General features: G+C 44.1%; 1 protein-coding gene across 1 annotated transcript in view; it reads left to right on the top strand.

Moving 5' to 3' along the window:
• LOC147639534 (uncharacterized) overlaps positions 1-11,288 on the top strand; it is a 36,430-nt gene extending 25,142 nt beyond the window's left edge. The window contains exon 3 of the mRNA XM_086792289.1: positions 10,734-11,288. Coding sequence (XP_086648415.1) covers positions 10,734-11,042 — 309 coding nt within the window. The 3' untranslated portion in view covers positions 11,043-11,288. The remainder of the gene's footprint in view (positions 1-10,733) is intronic.
• The last annotated feature ends 12,609 nt before the right edge of the window (positions 11,289-23,897 follow it).

Raw genomic sequence — 23,897 nt, 5'->3', positions numbered from 1 at the left:
AAGCTTCTGTATGCAGACTCAATGTGAGAGTGTCTTTCTTCGATGCGAACAATGGGTGAACTTGTTTGTGGATGCCGAGTGGACAAGAAGCCATGATGCAGGTTCTTTGCAGGCTTCAGGAGTTCTACTATGACGGCTGAGTTCCCAGCCTTATTGTAATCAAAGCTCTTATAATCAATTAAAGAAATACCGCAGGGGGCGCCATTGTGTTTTGGGGCCAATCGGTGTCCGTGTACTGTTTGCAAGAGCACTCTAGCTCCCCCTGTTTGTTTTCCTTTTCTAGATCCTCAATGGCGTTGAAGTGTTTTATGTGCGAGTGTTTGTTTCACCGCCCGTCAGGCCGGTTTCAGAAACCATAAACATAGCTATCTCATTAACGTCTTCAAAAGGCCAAAATGATCTATGAGACCAATGGGTTACATCATATCCATGAGGTACATCATCTTGGGTACATACTACAAAATAGTAATAAAGAAAGATAACAAAAATCTAGAACTATAAAATCTGATCTAGGTACATGGGCAAAGAGCTCTCATATCATCCTAATACATCCCTCATGGGCCGCTGTGACATGGTGCTCAAGGTGGTAAAACTGAGCCGGCGCGAGAAGGTCCTGCGATGATGGCCCTGTCACGTGCATCCCCCACTTGGATGCCACGTAGACATATCTGGAACAAGAAGGTGCAGGACCTGGAGTGGAAAACTGGTCCCATGTGAGCCTAGTCCGGGACGAGTCAGCCAGGGTTCTACTCCATGCGTCCGAGGTCAGGTGCGCATTGTCCTGCACATGAAGTCGTGCCAGTCCGCGCTGTGAGTCTCCCTTTGGAATGATGTCAGTTGCTCTGTGTGTTTGGTCTGCGACCAGATGTCAGACAGCTGTGTAGGCATGTAGGTTTGCATGTAGAAGAGGGGCCAACCCATAGGGCTATCCTAGAGCAAAGCCTAAGTGGGCGTGGGGAGGTTTAGAACCACCCCAAGGGGCTAGGAGGGCCCCATGCTATGCCTCTTGCCCTAGCTTTGGGCTGGGTAGGCTGTCGGCCAACCCAAGGGGCCTGGCCAGGCAGCCGACAGGGCCTTAGGGCCAGCCCAGCCAGATGGCCGGGCTAAAAGGCTGCCCAGCAGCCAGTCGGCTAGTGCCCAGGGGCTGCCCAGTAGCCTGCGCAGGCCTGGACAGCATAGGGACCCAATACTGTGTCCTCTTCTCCCTCCCTCTCTCTCTCTCTCTCTCTCTCTCTCTCTCTAGTTGAGAGAGCTATCCAGTTGGGCAGATCCAGACGCCCGAGGGTTCGCGGATCCTCACATCAGAGACGGTGCCTACACCGGAGGATTCAGAGCATCATTGCGAGGCACCGGGCTCGTCTGACTAGGCATCTCACTATGGCAGATATCCAGGCCATCCGGCAAAGACCCATGCTAGAGCTCCTAGGATGATTACGACTCCAGCCATATATTGTTGTACTCACTGTCACTTTTGTACTCCCCCATATTCATGTATTCATGTATCCATGTACTCATGTACCCCATTTTGACTAGTAGCATTAGCTTCCCACTCTCCCTGCTGCTTCCGGATGCTCCCTACTGATGTATTGTAGGGCTAGATACTTACCTTTAGTTCTTTCTTTTCTTTTCCAGATAGTGTATCAAATGTCACATGGTTGTAACTTTGGTCTGCCCACACCAGATTAGGTATGGCAGCTTATGTTTGGGACGAGCTTGTTCGCGATCTTAAGCAGCGGTTTCTACCGCCCCATTACCTTGAGCGACTCGAAGACGAGTTTAGTAGAGCACGTTAGAATGCGCAACCAATCCTTCAGTTTGCCGATAAAATTTCAAACTTATGTTTGCAGTTAGGCTTATTTGATACAGACAAGAAAGGGCAATTCCTTTATGGCCTTGACACGCAAATCGAATGGGAGGTGCGTATGTTTAGGCTAGCCACTTTCGAAGACGAACTCTTGCTTGGCAGAGTGCTGAAATGAAGCGTAATGGCGGAAAACCCAAGACTTCCCAGTCGGCTACTCCCAAGGCTAACACCTTGGGGGGAAAAGGCTAGAATTAGACAGGGTCTTCCCCAGGACAGAGCACGGAAGCCTCTGGCTCCAGGAACTCGACCAATGCGCCCAAGCTTACTCCAGACCAGAAAGCTAAGGGAGGCAAGACCGGTTGCAAGTTGAGTGCTCAAGAGATCGCTCAGTGCAAGAAGGAGGGTAGGTGTTTCTTTTGTCATACAAAAGGACACACTTCTCGGGAGTGTCTTAAGAAGACTACCACTCCAAAGACCACCACCCTAGCCTCCATGGCTTCAGTGGTGAGCCCAGCTTCCACACAGACCCCAGTGGCGGTCCCTAGTTCTTTGAATCCCAATGCTTCGGTTGGAGCAATCATTAGCCGGGAGCTCGAAGATAAGAGAAGGGCGTCCATGACTAGGAGTATGAGTGCAACGAATTGCTCAAGACCTTTGGCTACATAGGTGGCTAGAGAGTCGTCTTGTTTGACAGCGGCAACACGGAGGACGTGGTCACGAAACAGGCCGCTCAGCGTGCTCGTTTCGTCTTGACTTCAGTGGACAAGCAAGTTGAGGGTTTTAGCACATGCATGATGACGATCGTCAAGTATGAAGCTCTAGGTGCTAAATTAGTCATTCAGGGCATAGAGTTTGTGCGTGATTTTATGGTTGCTCCTTGTAGGAGCAGACATAATCTTGGGCATTTAGTGGTTTCATAAGTTCCTTCCTTATGTCAAGTGGGACAAGCACACTTTCCAGATTAGCCGGAATGTGTTCGACGCCTTAGTGACCATCAAGTGAGCCAGGAATCCCGAACTTTCCGCTCATAAGTCACTTGCAGGCTAAACGAGCAATTAGGAAAGGCGCACATTGTGTGATGATTTACATCCAGATTGCCCAGATGGTGGCTAGTGCTTTTGAGAAGTATTTGGCTCTCCATGAAAAGTTCCAGAAGATTGTTCTTCGGGATAATCTCCCTCCCCAACTCCCCCCGTCCAGACCGGAGGACCACAAGATCGACATCCTCCCAGGCTCGAAACCCCCGAGCAAGTTCCCATATCGCCTTTCCAAGGCAATGGAATCGGAGTTGGACCGCCAACTCCAAGAATTGTTTCAATCTGGCTTCATCCGTCTCAGCGTGTCGCCATTTGCAGCACCAATCCTTTTTGTCAAGAAGAAAGATGGGTCTTCTCGATTGTGTGTTGATTATCGTGTACTCAATAAGTTGACTATCAAAAGTAGATTCTCGATGCCTCGAATAGACCATATTCTCGAGAGGCTGAATGGGGCTAAGGTGTTCTTGAAACTCAATTTGAAGAGTGGGTGCCACCAGGTGAGGATTGTTGAGGGGGATATCCCTAAGACAGTCTTTTGTACGGAACGGGCCCACTATGAATTTGTGATCATGCCTTTTGGCTTGACGAACGTCCCCGCCACATTCAATCGCATGATGATGCGAGTGTTACGGGAATTGATTGGAAAGTGTGTGTAGGAGTGTTGAGCCAAATTGCCAATGAGCTTTCCACTTGAGCCTTGAAAGTTGAGGAGCGTTGAGGCTTGAGCTTGAGCTAGGAGCCTTGCAAGTTGCTTGAGCCTTGCCAATGGGAGCTCTTCTTATAGCCATGGGCCAAGTGGGGAGGGCTGCTCAACGGCTAGGCGCCCAACGGCTACAGGGGCGCAACGGCACACTGCGCAACGGTCCGCTGACCGTACCGTCCAGCTCTGTCCCACACGAACCGCTGTCCCGCCGTCCTGGAATCGCTGTCCCCTTGTTGCAGCGTGGTCTCACACGAACCCTCCATAGGGCGGAGGTTCGGAGGCCTTAACTGGCCAACGGTCAAAAGGCTGTAACAACAAGGACAAAGGGAAGGCTTCCCCGGAGAAGTCTTCTGAGAAGAAGTCCGACTCAGACCGCGAGAATCTCAAGGTTGAGAGGACCTGTAATGATTGTGGCCAGAAAGGCCAGTGTTGGAGGTAGTGTCCCAAGCGGAGCACCAAGAAGGGTGCAGAATCCTCAGCAGCGACTGTGAAGACTTTAGCTTTTGTGCACCTAGAGGTAATGGACACCGATGTTTCATTTTCTTCGTGCAGGGAGGAGGTTGGAGGACTCTCTGCTACGGATACTTGGGAGTGGATTTTAGACAGTGGTGCTTCCAGGCACATGACTCCTTTCCGTTCAAAGTTACAGGATCTCTGTAGGTATTCTGGTCACATTCTTATTGGGGATACATCCACTATCCCAGTTCATAGTGAGGGCAGGTTGGAGATAGTTCTCGATGGCAGCGGGGGGAAGCATTCCTCCTAGGTGTTGTATGTTCCATCACTTGGTTTTCATCTATTGTTAGTGCATCAGGTTTGCAAGACTGGCGTACGGGTGGAGTTTGATGAGCATTTTGTTGCTCTCCGGGACAAGGCAACATGCTAGGTAGTTTGTGAAGGCGGAGTGGAGAATGGAGTTTACAAACTTTCAGCACTCTCTCTCCCAGGTCCTCAGTTTTGTGATGAGTGGCAGTCTGGTAATGGCCACTTAAGTGTGGATACGCTGCAGGTACGGGCTTTCTGGGGCCAGATGGTGGATAGATTACCAGTTGATGGCGGAACTTTCCAGTACAGATGTTGATAGTTCTTGTGTTCGTCAGTCAGAGGAAACTTTCCAGGTAACCGATGCTCTGATGTCTCGTAGTATTCAGGACGTCTCGTAGTATTCAGGACGAAGAAACTCCTGTAGATGAGGAAGTTCTTTCCACGGGGACCTATTGGAAGGCCAGGCAGGTGGCAGTTGATTACTTGCAAGTGGAGGTGGATGTTGCACATTCTCCAAGCTTTGTGGTTCTGGATTTAGAGAGGGTTGGTTACAGGTTTTCGAAGGCCTTGAGTGGTCTTGTGCAGGTTTCCAGGACTTGGCATCCCACCGTAATTGGTGTTGATCCCTGTGAGCAGTATGATGCCTCCTTGACTTGGAAGCAGAATGGTTCATTGATTTGGTTGATGCATACTAGATTGGACGGGAGCTTCGTGATGAGGCTTTTGGGCTCATGTGTGCAGAGAACTCTTTGGGAGGCAGGATTGCGTATCTTGTGGTTTCTGCAGCATGCGAAGGATCTTGGACTCTTTTACACAGGAGGGGGATTGATGGATGGAGTCTGACTCCACAGAGGGAGTGACTCAGATTGGGGGGGAGAGCCAGACCAAGGACCTTGACATCAGGCTACAATTTTTCCCTTGGCTCAGGAGCAGTTTTATGGCGCAGTAAGAGGCAGCCATCTATTGCCTTGTCATCGACAGAGGCAAATAACCGGGCTGCTTGTGCTGTTGCTTGCGAGGTGGTGAGGTTGCAGAGGTTACTTGGTAGGATTGGGTTTCCACTGGTGGAACCCACGGTCATCCAGAGGCATTTTGTTCGTGAAAAGATCGTTGCTGATGACATCTTGCTAGAGTTCTGTTCGACGGAGGACAGTGCGGTGGACCTCTTCACGAAGTCTCTACTTCAGGCTATGCTCCGGCGGCACTCCAGCTCCTTGGGGTTGGTTTCACATCCTAGAGCTGAGAGGGGGTGTTAGCAATCATCTCTTGTCTGTATATTTACACCAGGGCCTCTGTTGTGGGTGAGCCCGCCCGATTTAGGTGTTTTCTCATTTTTCCTCACTCCATATTTTTTCCTTATTTTTTTTGCTGTGGGAGGCTGTCCTGTGCATGTCGGCTACCTCTGTATGCTGGCCAACTGTAGGACTGTGTGCTGTGACACTGGCCGACTGCTCCTTGCTTCTCCTTGTTGTTGGTTGACTTCACGTGTGATGGCCAACTATCTGAAGCTGGCCGACTGGAGATGTAGCAGTCGGGTGTCTTTATGGCTGCTATCGGCTGCCTTTTGTGCTGGCCGACTGGCTGATGGAGCCATATAAAATGGCCCCATGGCCCCCCACACATTGTATTCAGTCTTTGGGATTTTCTTGTGTATATATAGCAGAGTTACACGCCTCTCTCTCTCTCTCCTTATCTGTTGCTGTATTTTTCTGCAGTACACTTGCTCGTGTTCTCAGATTTTGTCTTCATCTCCGTTGCATATTCTGACATGGCCGTGGTTTACGCCGTCAAGAAATATTGACATTACCTCTTGGCCAACAAAATTGTATTTTTTGTGGACTGTACAACAGTAGGACCCTTTAGGATATGATATTGTCGTATGCCATGACATCATCTTGCTTAATGTGGTTGGAGCATTCGTCAATCGAAAAAAGGCGTCACAAGTCCGAAAAGATGTCTTTTGAATGCCATTTGGAGCGATGCAACCAAATGGTATCCAAACTTAGTTATCAATGTGAGGTAGTGAGAACTTGTTTTTGACTATATGAGCTTGCTCATTGTTTTCTTAGTTCCCACATAGGTGTGGACTCCCATTCTTCTTCATGACCAAGAGTTCAAATGGTGTGGAGCTCAAACGGACCAACCCTTCGGCCAATGTTTCCTCCAAGTGCTGCTTGAGTTCTATCAACTCTGGGTAGCTCATATGGTAAGGAGCTCACAATGGAGGCTTTGTCCTTGGGATAAGCTCAATGTGGTGGTCCTTGGGTCCTTGAAGGAATTTCTTTGAGATGTCATGGTTATAGTTCAATGGCTTTTTTAAACGAAAGTCTCCAAAAGCCACAAAAATGCCTTTTTTAAAACAAGACTAGTGTTAATATTTCACGTAATTAGGAAAGCTACAAAATATGCAAAAAGGGCATGGATGTAGATTTAGATTTTGTGTATGGTGTACTACGTGCCCTGCACTCCACACAAGGGACCGAAGATAGGTTGGTGGTCCCCTAGACCCTCCTCCTGGTTTCTTTATTTCAAAAGGGAACAAATCGATCGCCAAGCTCTGCCATACTTAGTAAAACTTATCATCCGGTGTCCCAGATCTTTGGTAAGCATAATAGAAGGAAATCTTGCAATTGAGCAGAGCGTCAAAGCCAAATTTGATGCAGCTCTTGTGGACAATCTGACATAAGAGCAACTACACGAGATGCTATGGTGTGAGTCCCCGTGAACCTTTAGTAGGGCCCAAGTTTGTAGATCTGCTTTCCCCAAGTACCACATGCAGTGCCTCATGCCTCTTGCACATAGCCCGAGTACTATAGAGAGATCTTAAAATGGATGACAATCTTTGCCCAAATGGTAGCCAAATCGTGATAAACCAGCCTGCAGCTGTCCATCCTGGTGCGAGCAGCCTGCCAGAGGCCTGATAAGCTCGCATTTATGGGCTGCATGTGGCCATACAGACACCTTTCAGCTCTCCCTTTGTACCTAGAATCAATACAGTCTTAGAGCACTACCAGGAATTGTGGGGCTCCCTTGGGAAGCATGTAAAAGCTGAGTGCTGGCAGAAAGAACCCTTCTCCTTAGTGCACATTATTTCTGGGGTGCAAATACCCTATAAGCAGTCCTTTGTTTTATCACTGAGGTCACTTGCAAAAGCTAAGGTAAAACACCTAAAAGCAATTTAAAAGGAAAGGTAAGGTCAATATTTGTGTCATGCAAGCAACAACAGAATTCATAAGCCAATTATAAGTGCACATGATAAATAAATCCCATCAGCTACTTGCATCTTTGGGGTTTTGATGTGTCCATGAAACCAGCAGATATCCACTGGCAATTAAATCCATGCAATGTCCATGTCCAAAAACAAGTCATGCGCACATGTTCAATCCCAAACATTAGGCAGAACATTGCACAAATCCAATGAACTATTCCTCGTCCCAACTCAGGAATAGGTCTGTCCCACTAACTCAGGAACACGCCTTTACCCAACTTAGGGTGAATGTGTGAGTTATGTCACAACTGTTGGGTAGGAGGGCAGCTAACTGGGCGGCGGGCGGCGCTGGTACAGTCGACGGCGGCGCTTGTACAGTCGCGCGACATGCAGATCTGACAGGCGGTGGTGGTACAGTACAACGTACGGACAACGCACAGCAACGTACGGACGGCGCACAGCAACAGTCGGGCAGTACAAGTCGCCAACAGCAGCAGGGGAGCATAAAACACGTTAGTACAACTTTTCCAGCACTCTCACGTTTCTCAGTGCTTGAGGTTGTGTGTTTGTGTGTGTGCAGGCTAGTTGCCCTCCTACCCAGCAACAACCCCCTGACGCAAAGCATGTTCCTTTGCCTCTGAAAGAGTGCACAGAGCGGAAGCAGAGTGGCACTAGAATGTGCTGAATAGAGAGTGCAAGAGAGAGAGAGATGGAGAAAACTATGCTGAATATACTGAAGCAAAACAGTCCCAAGCAAGAGACACTACAAGTCTCATAAGTGAGGGAGAAAAATATGTACAAGACCGAATGAATAATGAGAGGCCAGCCCCACCTATTTATAGGTGAGGAGGGCTGGCGGACTGGAGCTGAATATGCTGGCTGATTGGAGCATATGAGCTGGCCGACTGGTAAAATACCAAAAGGGCTGGGAAAATCCTAGAAAAATACTAGAAAAAGGGGTGGCCAGCCCACAAGCAAGGGCCATGCAAAATGGACCAAATGGACACCAGAAATGGGCAGAAACTGGCTAACACCCCCTCTAAGCAGCAGATGCTGAACATAACTCCGAGAAGCCGAAGAAGTCGTCCTCTGTCAAAGACAAAAGAAAGCAGCAACAATAGGTACCAAGAAAGCACCACAGCAACTCAATTACAAAAGTAAAGATCTTTCGGCCTTCAGCTTCTCTCGTTCTGGATCAAGCTTCTTCTCAGAAGACTTCTCCGGTGAAGCCTTCCCTTTGCCCTTGTTGGTATTACGGCCTTTCGACCGTTGGCCAGTTAAGGCCTCCGAACCTCCGCCGTGAGGAGGGTTCGTGAAACGTTCCTCCTGGTCCAAGACCATTGGCACAAGCTCCTCCCAAGTAATGGTGCTAAGCCTGCCACTCGTGATCAACGAGAAATAGAAAGTAGAGTACTGACCAGGCAAGTGGGAAAGTAAAGTGATGGCCATATCTTCGGATGATATCTCTTTCCCAGCTTCAAGGACTTCCTGTTGAAGGGCCTGCAGCTTGTTGATGTGTTCCCGCATCGTCGAAGACTTTGCAAGGTTCATAACCCGCATCTGCACTTCCAAGGATATCGGTTTCATGGGTGACACCCTGTTATACAAAGAAGCCAAGTGCTCCCATATGCCTCTCGCCAGCGTCATGTGCTTCACATGGTTGATCACTTGTGGTGTGCAATTGAGGAAAATAAACGACCGGACCCTGGTGTTGACACGATCCCACATGTGTGCCTGTGCCTCTTGGTCCTTCCTCGACTATAATAACTCCCCTTCCTCAGCTTCCGGCTGTGGCACCCCTATGATAATAAAATCAGCAAGGTCATATGACTCTAGAACCGACTCCATCATGACCTTCCAGATGCCGTAATTGGACCCGTCCAACTGACGATCCACTGGGAACGTGGGGAGAGTCGGAATCTTCACGTGCTTCTCGGCCATCTCTAATAAATCTGCCATCGCGGAGAGTAACCTGAAAGGGTGGGTGGGTGGGAAAAAAAATCTGAAAATCTGCAAGTGGCTGTCCAGCACCTTTGCCCGCCTTCCTCTTGCACCTTCTCTTCCCGTTCAGCCCGAAACAGGCCACCAATCAGCAACCTGTTGCTCCCCCTCTTGCTCAGAAAACGCCCAAGATCTCCTAGAGCCTAGGGCTCTGATACCATGTCAGAATATGCAGCGGAAATGATAACCAAACTTGGGTAGACAAGAGCAAGTAGACTGCAGAAAATAAACAGCACAAGAAACACAGAGAGATAGGTGTGTAAACTCTTCTCTATACACAAGATCCCGGAAAAAACTGAATGAGGAAGTGGTGGGGGCTGAGGGGCTATATATACATCCCTGATAGGGCAGTCGGCCAGCAGAAATAGTGCACACGACTGAAGAAAAAGTCCCACGACTGCATAAATGCAGTCGGCCAGCATACAGATGCCCACGACTGATGAAAACCAGTTGGCCAGCAGCCCTGAAGCCCACGACTGATGAACATCCAGTCGGCCAGCACTGGGGTGCTCCTGGCATCATCTGGCAGCCCTCCCACCACTAGGAAAAATGGGAAAAAATAGGGAAAAAATACGGGGAGTGTGGAAAAATGATAAAACACCTCATAAGGGCGGGCACACCCACAACAAAGGCCCTGGTGTATCAAAATAGACAGGAGATGACTTCTAACATGTGTCGGGTTGAACCCATGTCCTATGGATGTAAAGCTGCCAAAGGTCATGTCTGATAACTCTATTTCGATCTCGTTTGGTCAGCATGGCTGCATGTGACTTTGTATTGGAAAGGTGGCAATGCATCCATAGAAAGTCCACAAGATGTCATCCAACATGCGGTCCATGCATATTAAGAGTCAATGTTTCCATGGGCAGCTAATCGCATAGAGGATGATAAGGCCAATTATGGTGCCTTCCTCTGTCTCTCATCTAATGAATCCTTTGAATATATGTAACCGACTGAAAATGATGCATATATATGCATGGGACGAGCTTCAAACTCGGCTTAGATGATGTGATGTGGGATAGGCGGCCTATTGCAGTGGTTGGCTTTTTCTTGTAGTATGTTTTTTATTACGGTTGCATGCATAGAAGTTATTTCAGGTCACCTGTGCATATATAAGCTTCAAACTCGGCTTAGATGATGTGATGTGGGATAGTGCAGGCATAGAAGTTATTTCAGCTCACCTGTGCTTTAAGTGTTTACTTATGTACCTTTCAGGCTGGCGCAAGAATGGGCTGCTCAATCAATGCTACAAGAAAGTGTAAGCCTCCGTGGTGGCGTAACAAGCTCTCTCTCTTCATCAAATCAGATGGTAAAATTGAGGAAAGGGAGGCATGTGAGGAGCGAGAGATGCTCAGTTGCCTTGCAGGTGCTAAGGAAAAGTGCACTGATTATGCGAAAGATACATGCAAGGAAGCATTCTCCGAAGCACGGATAGCCAACTCAGATGGTTCTTTGGATTCACAGTTTCAGAAGTATAGACGTGTGAAGCGGTTGTCAAGGAGAGGCTCTCAGGCTTGTGTGTGAGAGAGAAGCCAATCCTGTGAGAAAAGTCTGAATCAGATGTTACTTTCTCGGAATTTGATTTGGAACACCAAAAGTTAACAAAATTTCCAGGAAAGGCACTTCTGGAGGATGAGCCTTTTCAAAGAACCTTGAAAGGACCCATATGGGTTGATGGTGTTGTATAGGTGGGTTTTATGGAGAAAGAATATTTTGCAGGATGGGAAGGTGTAGTCTGGCCAAATTGAACTTAAAAGTCTTGTAAGTGATTGAGAAAAGGTTGCAGTGTTGAACCACCCTTTTAACCTTAGTAGAACATAATATTATTACAGCATACTTAAAATTTCAAGATAATATTTTTTTCTTACATAAACCATGAAGCAAAAAAATTCAACGAGAGGTGAATTTGCACTTAAGAATGATGAGAACAGTTATATGTATTTATAAAGATCAGAAAACAAGAGGAGATGTTGAACAAGATAGAAATCCAATCCAGCAAAAGCTAGAAGTGCAATCCAATACAAGTCGGAAACCCAATCCATTACAAGGCAGAGTGGCAATCTACAGAAGCAAGCTTCTTCCTCTGTGAGGACTGTTAGATATTCATCCCCTACTTGTTGGCTTCCTATTTGGTGTCCTATTTTAGCCTCTAGGGCTGACCATGTTAGTCTGAGGGGCTGGTCCTCACATGTATTTTACCCATATTTATTCCCCATTTATGGTCCTGGGTATTTTTCCCAGTCGTCGAGATATTTATCTCCAGTCGGCTGCCTTCATGTAGAGGTATATATAGCCGGCATGCCTCCCTCATATTTCATTGCTTGCCTCAGGACATGTATTCCTTTTGGTGATGATATTGAGAGCAGGTTCTCACCTGTGTTCCTCTCCATCTCTCTCTCTCTCGTGTTTCCACTTTCCCTTCTTCCGTTGCACATTCTATCATGGTATCAGAGCGCCGGTGATTTTCAGCATTGGATGCTCCCTCCTATACCTCTTCATATCTGCGTTTTTCCGTCGATCTGCGTTTTTGTGTTCATACGTTGAAGCTTGCGTTTCTTCAAGGGCTGATTGATACCCTTTCAGATTGCTCAGTTTCCTCTCTTCAGGGCGTCAGATTTCAGCCTTCTTGGCAGCCTGACAAGGGTGTTTTTTCTGGACAGCGTACCTGTCCTTCTTGGCGGCACCTTCCAGGGGTTCTCAGGCGTTTTTTTTCAGGTCTGGACAGCAACATAGCTGTCCCAAACAGGCTGCATTTTTTGCCTGATTGGGCTTGCTTTCCCAGCCCTGATCTTGGAGCTCTGTGGGCTCCCTTTTGCCTATCCTTTCTGGTTATCTTGTGCCATCCCTCCCACCCCCTGATTGTTCTCTGCAGCAGTTCTTAGTCTGAGGCTTCAGTGTTTCCATATTCAGTCCTTTATACCTCTGCGTTTTCAGATTTGCAGCCATGGTTGCTGCGTTTTTCTGAACCGATTTTGCTGGTAGCTCTACCTTCACTTGGACTTCATCTGTTGGACCCGAAGGTACCTTCTCTTCAGCATTTTTCCTCATAGGAGGTGTGGACACTGGTTGGCCTGAATTTTCAGGTTTGTAGCCCTTGTTTGGCTGCGTTTTCTTCTCCAGTGTACACAAATCATTTGCAGAGGGGGTTTCTTGATTGGATTGTGGCTTTGGAGGCAGTTTGGTGCTTGAGGAGGATTTTGAATTTCAGTTTTCAGTCAGCATTTTGCTGATTTTGGAGCATCTATACCTGTATTTTGTTCCTGGCCTACACGGTTTCCCGGTTTCTACATGTTCCTTGCCTTCTATTGGCGGTGGAGTGCTATTTTTTGCTTGATAGCAGTGTTTTGGTTGCGTTTTGCTTCCCACAGGAGTTTTCTACACTCAGAGGGGGCCTTTCTCTAGCTACTTCACTTGAGGATCGGTTTTGGGAGCTGTGTTGTATCTATGGAGACTTTCTTCTTTGACAGGAGTTTACAGTTATTTGGAGGAGAGCAGTGATCTTTTCAGAGATCCTGAGCAGAGTTTATTTTGTCCGAGCTTGTGTTCTTTGCAGTATTTGCAGAACAAGGAGGGTGTTTTGTCCTTTTGCGGTGTGATCCTTTCACATGGATCCTTTATTTGTTGCTGATTCTTGGGATCTAGTTCTACTTCTGGAACAGTCTTCTGCTATCTGTGATGCTTTTGAGGACTTTGTTACCACTGCAGTTTATATTCCTGCTTCCCTTCCTCATTGTGAGGAGTCTACCTCTGCCTCTCTTTGTAATGCTTCTAAGGATGCCCCTCCCCCTGCCAGTTCTGTTGGCTTGTTGTTTTGGAGGATGGTTTTTTGGACCCGGTGGGATGTTTTGGATCTGTGGTTGTTAAGTGTGCTTGGGATGTTTTGGATCTGTGGTTGTTAACTGTTCTTGGGGCACAGTGGTACTTTTAGAGTTTTTTGGATTTGGATCAGAATCAGGTTGGACTTATATCAGTCCGACGATATTTTTTCAGAAGGGGATGTGGAGTCCTTTCATCTTGCAATGCCCACCTCAGTGCGTGTACTTACGTACAGCATTGGGCAACTCATGTTATGGAGTTTGAGCAGATGGATCCCATCTTTTCTACAGAGTCTTTACATCTTGTGATGCCGACCTTTTCAGAGGATGCTTTTATACAGCATTTGGCTACTCTTGGTATAGAGTTGGAGCAGATTGAATCTATTTCTTGTGAGGGTTCCAGTGAGGAGCAGTTTGCTTCTCCAAGGATTGATTATATATAGGATCTAACCTTGGTTGGTTATGAGGTGTTTCATACCTTTTCCAAGCTGGATACACGACATTTGACTTTGGGGAGTGTTCTTACACTTGGGTTTGGAACCATTATTTGGAGCAGCACGTCGCAGCCTATATGGTTGTTTTCTTCCAGAGGAGCGGTGTACCTGGCAGCTTGTTCTGTTGCTTTTGTATCTGAGTTGCTGAGGAGATTGCTTATGGAGCTTTCTTGGTATCTGTTTCTGTAGTCTTTCATCTTTGATTGAGGACGGCATCTTTGGCTTCTTGGAGTTTTCTCAGCATCTGGTGCTGAGAGGGGGTGTTAGATATCATCCCCTACTTGCTGGCTTCCTGTTTGGTGTCCTATTTTAGCCTCTAGGGCTGACCATGTTAGTCTGAGGGCTGGTCACCCCTCACATGTATTTTACCCATATTTATTACCCATTTATGGTCTTGGGTATTTTTCCCAGTCATGGATATATTTATCTCCAGTCGGTTGTCTTCATGTAGAGGTATATATAGCCGGCATGCCTCCCTCATATTTCATTGCTTGCCTAGCTTGTCTAGCTGCAGTCCCTCACTTACGAGGTTCTCCCCTCTTGCGCGGGACATGTATTCCTTTTGGTGATGATATTGAGAGCAGGTTCTCACCTGTGTTTCTCTCTCTCTCTCTCTCTCTCCTGTGTTTCCACTTTCCCTTCTTCCGCTGCACATTCTATCAAGGACCACAAATTTACAGACTTTTGGTGAGAGCGGAACAAACTCATCTCCATCCACAATTGCTTTTTTAAACTTGTATGCTCTTTCCCAAACAGAAAGATTGATTTTCTGTTTTCTTGTGATTGATTTTCTTGGTCGTCGTCAAAGACAATAAGATTGCCACGACTACCCAGCTTTAAATTATGGTTGTCATTTACATCTTCATCGCTTTGTCTTTCATCAGTAGTTTCACCTTCATCATCTTCATGATCTTCATGATCTTCTTTGTTGAATTCTGCATATACAGGATTGAAGTATCTATAACCAAGAGTATCTGCAAAGAAGATTTCATCAATATCTATGCACTGCGTTAGACGAGGGAGCTTCATTACTTTCCAAAAAGCAATGGACCTCATTCTGCTCATTCGAGATCCAGTCTTTTGAATTATCCACGAAGCTGCTATATAGTATCTTTTCGTACGAACCATTTTAAGAAGAGTACTTTGTAGTGATACACCTAGTTTGTTGGCTATGTAATTGTCCATGTATACATATGCCCGCTCAAACAAATTTACCGGTGACATACTTTGTTTTTCAAGTTGGCTTGTCCATAAAGAGCGTAGAGTTGACACCCTCTTGTTATCTTATCACTGGAGATATTATGCGAGAAGAACTTGAAGTGTGGCGTATGTAAATCTTTCATAAAATATCTTATCATCCCTTCAAATGTGTGCATTTTAATTTGTCTTAAACCTCCACACATTACTATACCACCCTCAGGTTTGAACAAATCCTAGCCTAAATATCTTTTGATAGTTTTACCTACACTTATAAGGGATGGAGCCATAAGACCTACAACCATTTGAAAATATAAGCCTTTTTCTAAGACAAACATTTCTTTTAAACAATGCATCCTTATGAACTCTTCAAGTGTCTCCCAGCATGAGAGATGTATGTCTCTATTTCCTATTGCCACCACAGTTACTGATAGGTCAAAGAGGTTTGTTTTCTTCTCCGGTGGGAATTGAGGAAGCTTGTGTACGGAGGGCTCTGAGTCTGCATTCTTTTCATTTCTCATGGGTTGTTTCTCTTTTGAGTTGCGATGTATAGATCCTGCGCAATAACATTTTCATTAACATATATTGCATTTTAGCAAAAGGAGATCTCGAACTTTAATATTTTTTTAAAAATACGCCAAAATTTGTAATAATATATTACAAGCATAGATAGTATGTTTGGGGTGCTTATTAAACGTTCAGAATATTGAAATTAATATGGTCCGCTAGAAATGAATTAGAATGTGCATATATATGAGCATGTTATGTTTTCTTTTTGGAATCAATGAGATGTGCATATAAGTATGTTAAAATAATATGTTGTGTAATAAAATAGTTTATGCACCTCAACATATAAATATGTTCAAATAATATGTTGTCTAATAAATTATATATGTTTGCTATCTCGGGTGCATATAAGTATGTTAAAATAATATATTATCTAATAAATAATAAATAATAAATATATATATTGGGTTGCATAAACGTTTGTATATATATACATACATATTATGTTTAAAAAATAGAAAATTAATGACGTGTGCATGTTCACTGTAAAACATTGTGCAATAATCTTAATCGCAATAATTAACAGGCAAATGAAAGGCTTCATCTTAAAAAAAATTTTACATTAATTGTGAAGAACAGTCAACCTTCATTTACAGTAACTTCATCCACAAGAAAGTCTTTCATTTTTTGAAACCTATTCGATATGCAGTTTCCAAAAATTTTAAAAGTGTTTATTTAAAATTTATAGCATTAGAGACAACAAAAAATAATAATTGGGCTGCATATGTAGCGTCCACACAATACGTAAAATTTTTTAAAAGTGTTTATTTAAAATTTATAGCATTAGAGACAACAACAAAAAAAAAGGGCTGCATATGTAGCGTCCACACAATACGTTAAAAATATTCTTGTAAAAATGCAAAGAATATGCGAGGCTTCATATAAAAAGTGGATGCATACAAAACTAATTGAGTTCACGAAACTAGTATATCACTTATAAGTACCCAAACGACAATGATTATTTACCAGAGGACCTTGCTTTGTCCTTCATTGCACGAAGGCTACAAAACAAGGCTACAAAACATGTAAGGGACCTCCGGTGGTGTCATACGAGGGCACGCTGTATGGCATTCGGCTCTAGGCATAGTCGATGCAAAGGGTTCATCTTCATGGCAGACTAAGACAGAGGAAGAACCACGACGATCACATGTTGTGATATTACCAATATCATCAAAAGGATTCCTTCTAGGAGGCAGGACGAAAACACACAAGCAAAAAACAAGAGATAAAGTAAGAACGACTTATGAGGTACGTATATTTGAGAGGGAGTATTGGTCTTTAAATAAGCCATAGACAGTCTAGAAACAGAAGCATGCACATGATCAGTATGGGCATACTTGGCAAAGAAACGAAGCTTGCAGAAGGCAAAGAAGATGGCATCGCCATGACGGGGAGAATCTGCAGCACAACGAACGTGCAGAAGAACCAATTAAATAAGGACATGAAAAAAAAAGCATATAATAAGCATGGAGGTATACCACGGCGATGACAACACGAACATAAAACTGGGGAAAGAAACGAAGGTTGGAGAACACGACATGCAGAATGACCGACAATTGCAATTCGTCACACGACAACAAAGAGCGCTCTAGCGCAGCAGCAACTAGTGACCGCTGAAGAACACACAACACCGACAGCTTCTGCAGACCAGCAGAAGCGAAGACTCCAGAGACGAATCTACCATGCGGAAAGGAACATGACAACCAACAGCTATGACGAAGGCGCCATGCAAAAAGGAACACGAACTACGCCATGCAAAGAACCTATCAGGTTAAAAAAAATGAGTTTTTCCATGTGTCATAAACTACTTTATGCACCCAAACGTTTTGTTAGGGTGCTTATTGGTAAGCGTTGTAAGGAATTTTGAAGACATGATGGAGCCGTGGAAGGTGCCATTACTCTATTCTGTCCTACTGCTTAATTGTGTTTTTTTAAAGAGCAACTGTGTGAGATTAGAAAAAAATTAGGCAAGCTTGTTGTCCGCTGGAACAAATGTTAATAGATACTTGCTTGGGTAAAGAAAATGTACACATGGAAATACAGACAGCGCCTAAAGAGAGGGGGAGCTTGCCACTGGAAAAGATGTATATGCAATAGGCACCAAAATATCTCCAACAATCTATGCACATTGGTGCTTTTAGATAAGTAAGGGAGTCAAATGTTAAAGTGCTGTGGTGCCCATGTTAAGAGCCTTGCCTTGTGCACAACAAATAAACAAGCTAGCCACCTTATTGCAAGCCCAAAATTAAGCACATATTAAACAAAGAAATTGAATTTGTCAACAATCAGAGGTGACACTGTATATATAGCAGCAAGAAGCTGAAATTGAAATCCAACCAAACACCCCATAGTGGAGGAGTGTTGAGTAGAAGCCCAAGCTCTACAATGCGTGGATGCTTGAGTGATTAACATCCCTAATCAAAAGTGTCAAGGTGAGGTAAGGTTTCTCAGTGGTAAACTCTTTGCACTAACTAATGTGTAACTTTAAGTCGATTGCTCAAATTTGGAAAAGATTGCGTTATTTTTTTGGCCATGGCTAGAAGCCATGCACAGAAGGGTCATTTCCCTCTCCAAGAAGAGGTGTTTTGAAGTCATGGAAAGAGGCAAGCATAACTAGCCACTTGTGTGACGGCGATTAGTATCACACACGTCCATCATGCTTGCCATCTCATGGGTGTCGGGAAAAACCTCTACATGCTAGGATCTTGTTTGAGATATAAAACAACGACTTAAAAAAGTTTTTACGATCTCACCCACGGATAACAAACTTAAATCTTGATTCTTCATCTACCTCAGATGCCAGAAATTTCATCCCAAGGCAGAATGCATTGGAAAAAAAGTCATGTTGAGGGAGAGAGGAGAGAGAGAGAGAGAGAGAGAGGAGAAAGTATTAAAGAAAGTTATATCAAACGTCTTCAAAAGACCCGGTGGGTCTATGAGACCAAAAGTGATACAATAGTGTCCATGGAATCTCATCAAAAACAAAATCTAGAGCTATGAGCTGGGAAAGCCAAATGATAAATAGTGGGACCATCATCATCATACAACCTATGGACCTAACCCCTAGTGGGGGCAGGGGACCATCAAGGATATCTAGCATGGGGTTAGCTTGCAGAAGGCTCTGCAGATCCATCGAGCGTGGGAAGGTGGCTTTGTGCCTCTCAAAGATCTCCTCAAGTTGGGGCTGATGTCTATGTCCTTGGTGTGACGCAGGGAGTCTAGGATGTCAGGCTTAATGTAGGCCCCCATAGAGACTCACTGAGACTAGGGAGTTGAGACTCCATGGGAGACATCTACCCTGTCCCCAGGCGACCATCACTCAATTATTCTAACCACGAGAGGATGCCCCACTAGCCATGGATGACATACCCATAGCCTCATCGAGCCCCACACATTCTGGAGTGCCCGACCCCCCACCAAACCCCACTCTAGTGTGACTCGAGACCAAGCCACGTCATATGAAGCTCTAGTAGGAAGACGCCCAGGCATCGTTGATCTAGGTAATCCATGATCCTGGATAAGGATCCAAACCCCTCTCTGAAGAGACAATGGAACCTCCTTCGAATCTCATAATATATGATGCACCTACATATGAAGTGCTCCTCTAACTTGACCTCCTGCTGGCACATAGTGCATATCCTCTCCTCATGAGGTATCTGCATGGCTATCCCAGTCTCTCTCCCTAGGCAATGCGATGACACTCACAAATATAGGCCCACTGCAATCCGCATGGCATGTGATGTATATGTAAGCTATCTGGCCCTCAGTATAGTATGAAACTATTCTCTGTAAGCCTCATGAAAGTATCCATGTAGTACTGTCATTTGTGTGAGAGTGGCTTATGTGTTGTGATCTAGGTATCCTACAGTCCTAATAAATCATATCTGATCACCCGGTTCCTGTCATCCTGAGAGAGCCTAATGAATGGGGAGTCTGGGGGTCATTTGGAGTGGAGGCAAGCGATCCATACTGGAGAGAGAGATAGAGAGATATTAATGTCTAAAAAAGCCCGCAAGGGTCTATGTGGCCATAAGTGATACAAATGGCCATAAGTGATACAAATATACTAAGCCATGGAAAAAAAAACATGAGAGAGAAGGAAACATTGCTATCACTAGTGTATATGGATGTGATAGCAGCATATGATCATGTATGGGAGAAATTAGCCAGCATGATCAACAAATAATGATGCTCTTTTAAGTTTTTAGCCAATACGGATATGATGGTCGAGAGAATATCTAGCCTCTGTGATGGAAGCATGTCATGGCGTCGAAGAACCTCTTGGTATGATGTCTCAATAATGCATCCTATGACGTTTGAGCTTTAGTAAGTGCATGCCCATGCATCTCTGATAATCAAACTGCATCACGTGTGCAAGTGGACCAAACCCCTCACGAAAGAGGCAATGGAATCTCCCCTATATCTTATAGTAGGTCACTATCACTAGTGTATACGGATGTGATAGCATCATGTGATCCTATATAGGAGAAACTAGCCATGATCAACTAAGAACGATGCTATTTTCAGCCAATACGGATTTGTTGGCTGAGAGAATATTTGGCCTCTGTGATGGAAGCATGGCATGGCTGCATCACCTTGCGAATGGACCAAACCCCTCATGAAAGTGGCAGTGGAATCTCCCTCGTATCTCATAGTAGGCCGGGCAGCTAAGCATGTATTGCGCCTCATCATCCACCTATCGTGTGTTGTGCATACTCCTTCGTGCATATCCATGTAGTGCGCCTTATCATCCACCTATCCTATGTGGTGTGTACTGCTGCTTATCCAACCCTCGTGTGGGGTATTATCAACTTTGCCACTCTCGACTTTGAGGCGGTGAGAAGACACCATGAACTAGCCAATCATTTTACACATGGCATATGCCATATGGATCTGTATGTATCTCAGGATCCAATGAAACCATCTTCAGAGGCTTTCAAGAATTGTTCCCCTATAAAATTGGGTTTTCATGCCAAGCTCGGAGGAAGGAGAAATCGAGTTCTCCCAACAAGAAGATGTTCTCTCATTGGGTGATTTTAATGCACGAACATCAACAGATCCTGATGTATGATCTCCATGATGATGCAATCATCTTGTCCGAGATTAATCTTGATGAGATGGGTTTGCAAAAACAACAGAGCCCTCAAGGTACAACACCTATTTACAACACATGGGATGACACTTCCTAGAGATGGGAGCCATGCATAAGTTGATTATATACAATGGAATGTCCCATTGGACAACCTTACTTGCTTCCCACATAGAAGAGGTACTAACACAATGGATTACCTCATGGGGTCTCCTACTCTCATACCACATATCACGGATTTCATCATCCTCCCCCCACCTATAAGAGCCGACCACGCTTACTTCTAAATTCAGTGTCTCATGCCTTGTCCCAACCCCCCCTCCCACCAGTCCTCCCAATTCGACTTTCACTCATATCCATTTCCACTAGGATGGACCACATTTATGAGGATCACCTCTCCTACCATATTTCATCTCTTAACCTCTCCCTCCTAATATCCATAATCACATCCCAACTGAGACACAACAAGAGAGTAGAGAAGAAGAGCACTCTATTGATTATGCATAAGAGAATGAATGGTGAGAATACAAATTGACCCTTATCTTGGCTCTCGGCATTCACACCTTGGCTGGCCATACTTAAAACATAGATCCATGGCTATCCAAGGCCGTGTAGGCTTGTGTTATCACTTAATCTAAGAATGCAATCTAGTCCCATAGGATGCCTTTCATAGACAAGTGGCGATTGCACACGTAAAATATATAATATTAGCATTTCTAATGCTAATGCCCCAATGAAGTGACGGTTTCCAATCAATGGCGTCGACACTTTAGAGCCCCTTCCTAACGCAGATTCCGTCCTCAGAATATGTCAATGAAGATGTGTCGAGGCCATATGCTGGATGCATGGTGGCATTGGAAATGTCGGAGGTCTTGTAAGGTCTACAGGGTAACATGGTATCCGTAAGGTGTTCTTGTGGAAAATAATTAAAATCGAAGCCCAATACAAACACCTAATCAAGCAGTGAGGAAATATTGTTGTGCCGGTTAAATTTTTCTAGTTAAGACAAGGAGGGTAATATCAAGGTTGGTCCAAATTTAATCTATACTAAGATGGAGAAAAGAGTATGCTTTGGGTTATGACCCTAGTCTTTACTCACTATCACTTTGTTGAAACCATCTAGCTATTATCTAGCCTCAAAAATTAAATTGCTAAGTGATTATTGCATGCTTTTGCCTTAAATTTTTTTTTTATAAAATTTGATAAGAAGATAAAAATGTAAAAGTAGGTCACCACCCTACAGAGACCCAAGCTATGGCCCATAGACCTTATACAAGAGTATCTAAGAACCACTAAGTACCTCTAAAATGATGGGTTTTTTTAAAGTCATTTCTTGGTAGGTTTTTAGCCACAAGGTCCCATCCCATGGAGACCAAAGCTATGGTCCCAAGGCTCCATCACTAAGAGCCAAAAGTCCTACCTATATTGCACATGGTGATGGTTATCTTCTTGGGTTTTTTGAAAGTATTTTTGGTTTGTTTTTTGTTTTTTGTTTAAACTAGTTTAACTTTCACAATTCACCTAGAAGGCTCTATTCTAACTAAAGAGGGCACACTAAGGAAGGTGGAGTACTTGGCATACTTTAAAATTGATATCAGGAAATGGCTGAACTAGGACCAAATCCTAAATGGTTATCCAAGTAATAACTAAAAAAGTGATAAGAGGAATCACAAAACAATGCAAGTAAGTACTCGAACAAACATTAATTGAGAATTATAAAAAAGATTGAAATTCAAAACAATAGCATTAATTGAGGATGGGTTAAGAATACACTTGGCTTAGAACAATGCAAGTAAGCACTTGAACAAACATTAAATTAAGAATTATAAAATAGATTGAAATTCAAAACAATAACATTAGTTGAGGATGGGTTTAGAATACACCTAGTTAGTTGTCTAATTGGGAAGTCAATCGTACACGAATTGTACTTGTAATGTTGAGAACTTCCCTTGTGCTTCCTATGAACCTTAAAAAATCTTCAAAAATCAGCGTAACAGATCGTCATCAGATAGCTGTAACTCATACGTTGGGTCAAACTTAGTGTCATTAAGCTCATTATCCTCATGGTTACTTCTAATATATATGTCTTCTCTGGTAGTCTAGGAAACGGTTTGAGTCCATCCTCACTGTGATATGGCATGGGTACTATAGGTAAGTGAGCTAAGTATCTACCGCTAGCTAAGTAACTACCACTAGCTAAGCTATTTAGGAAATGATCCACCGTGCTCTAGAAGGGACAAGGAGTCGGTAACATTATTTTATAGAATGATGATGTAAGTGCATAAAGTCTTGCCGGTCTCACCTGTTCTACAAGCTCTTCTTGTGCATTTCTTGCTTGATAGGGTCCTCCCACTAGGTAAAGTACACTTATGTCATCATGTCGTTGTACCATGAATTGTAAGAGTCTTATCCCACAGTGCCTAAAATAAGTTCTATAGTGCCAGCATAAGTAGGACACTGCATACAACATGTGACGCTCCACAGCTAAAACATGGTGCAAGGGGATGGAACTGTAGGCAGAACAAGTCCACAAAAGTGGCTCCACAACATCGCTCCCCTAGTGGTACATAGAAATAGCGTGAGTGAGTTTGAAAAGGAATAATACTTAACTGCCCTTGATAGTACCATTCCAGACAATCCGGATCCATGATAGGATCACTCATATCAATCTTCAAAAAGTCCATGCTCACGGCCTGTAGTCATGCCAGAGTTGTACTTCATTCTCTTATTTTGACATGTACTCCTTCTCATCATCTTTTTTTAAAATTTATGGTTAGTTGGATTTTTAGTATGTGTATAGGTTCTATATTGTTGTACATATTGGTACAAGGTATGTTGGCAATCCGGATCCAGGATAGGGTCACTCATATCAATCCATTCCATGCTCACGGCCTATAGTCATAGTAGAGTCATACTTCATTCTCTTATTTTGACATATACTCTTTCTTATCATCTTTATAAAAGAAAATTATGCATACATGGCTAGTTTGATGTTTAGTAGATGCTATATTGCTGTACATGTTGGTGCAGTGTTATTCTTATTAAATTTGATTTTTATACATAGCAAGATGCATAAAGGAATTTTTTTATTATAGAAGTGTTATTCTTATTAAATTTGATTTCTATACATAAAAAGATGCATAATGAATTTTTTTTATTACAAAAGTGTTATTTTTATTAAATTTGATTTTTATGCATAGAAAGATGCATAAAAGAA

Source organism: Cibotium barometz, chromosome 4 (assembly GCF_041138505.1).
Source record: "Cibotium barometz isolate CiBa-2024 chromosome 4, ASM4113850v1, whole genome shotgun sequence".
Taxonomy (NCBI): Eukaryota; Viridiplantae; Streptophyta; class Polypodiopsida; order Cyatheales; family Cibotiaceae; genus Cibotium; species Cibotium barometz.
This window is presented reverse-complemented; position numbering and strand designations above follow the sequence as displayed.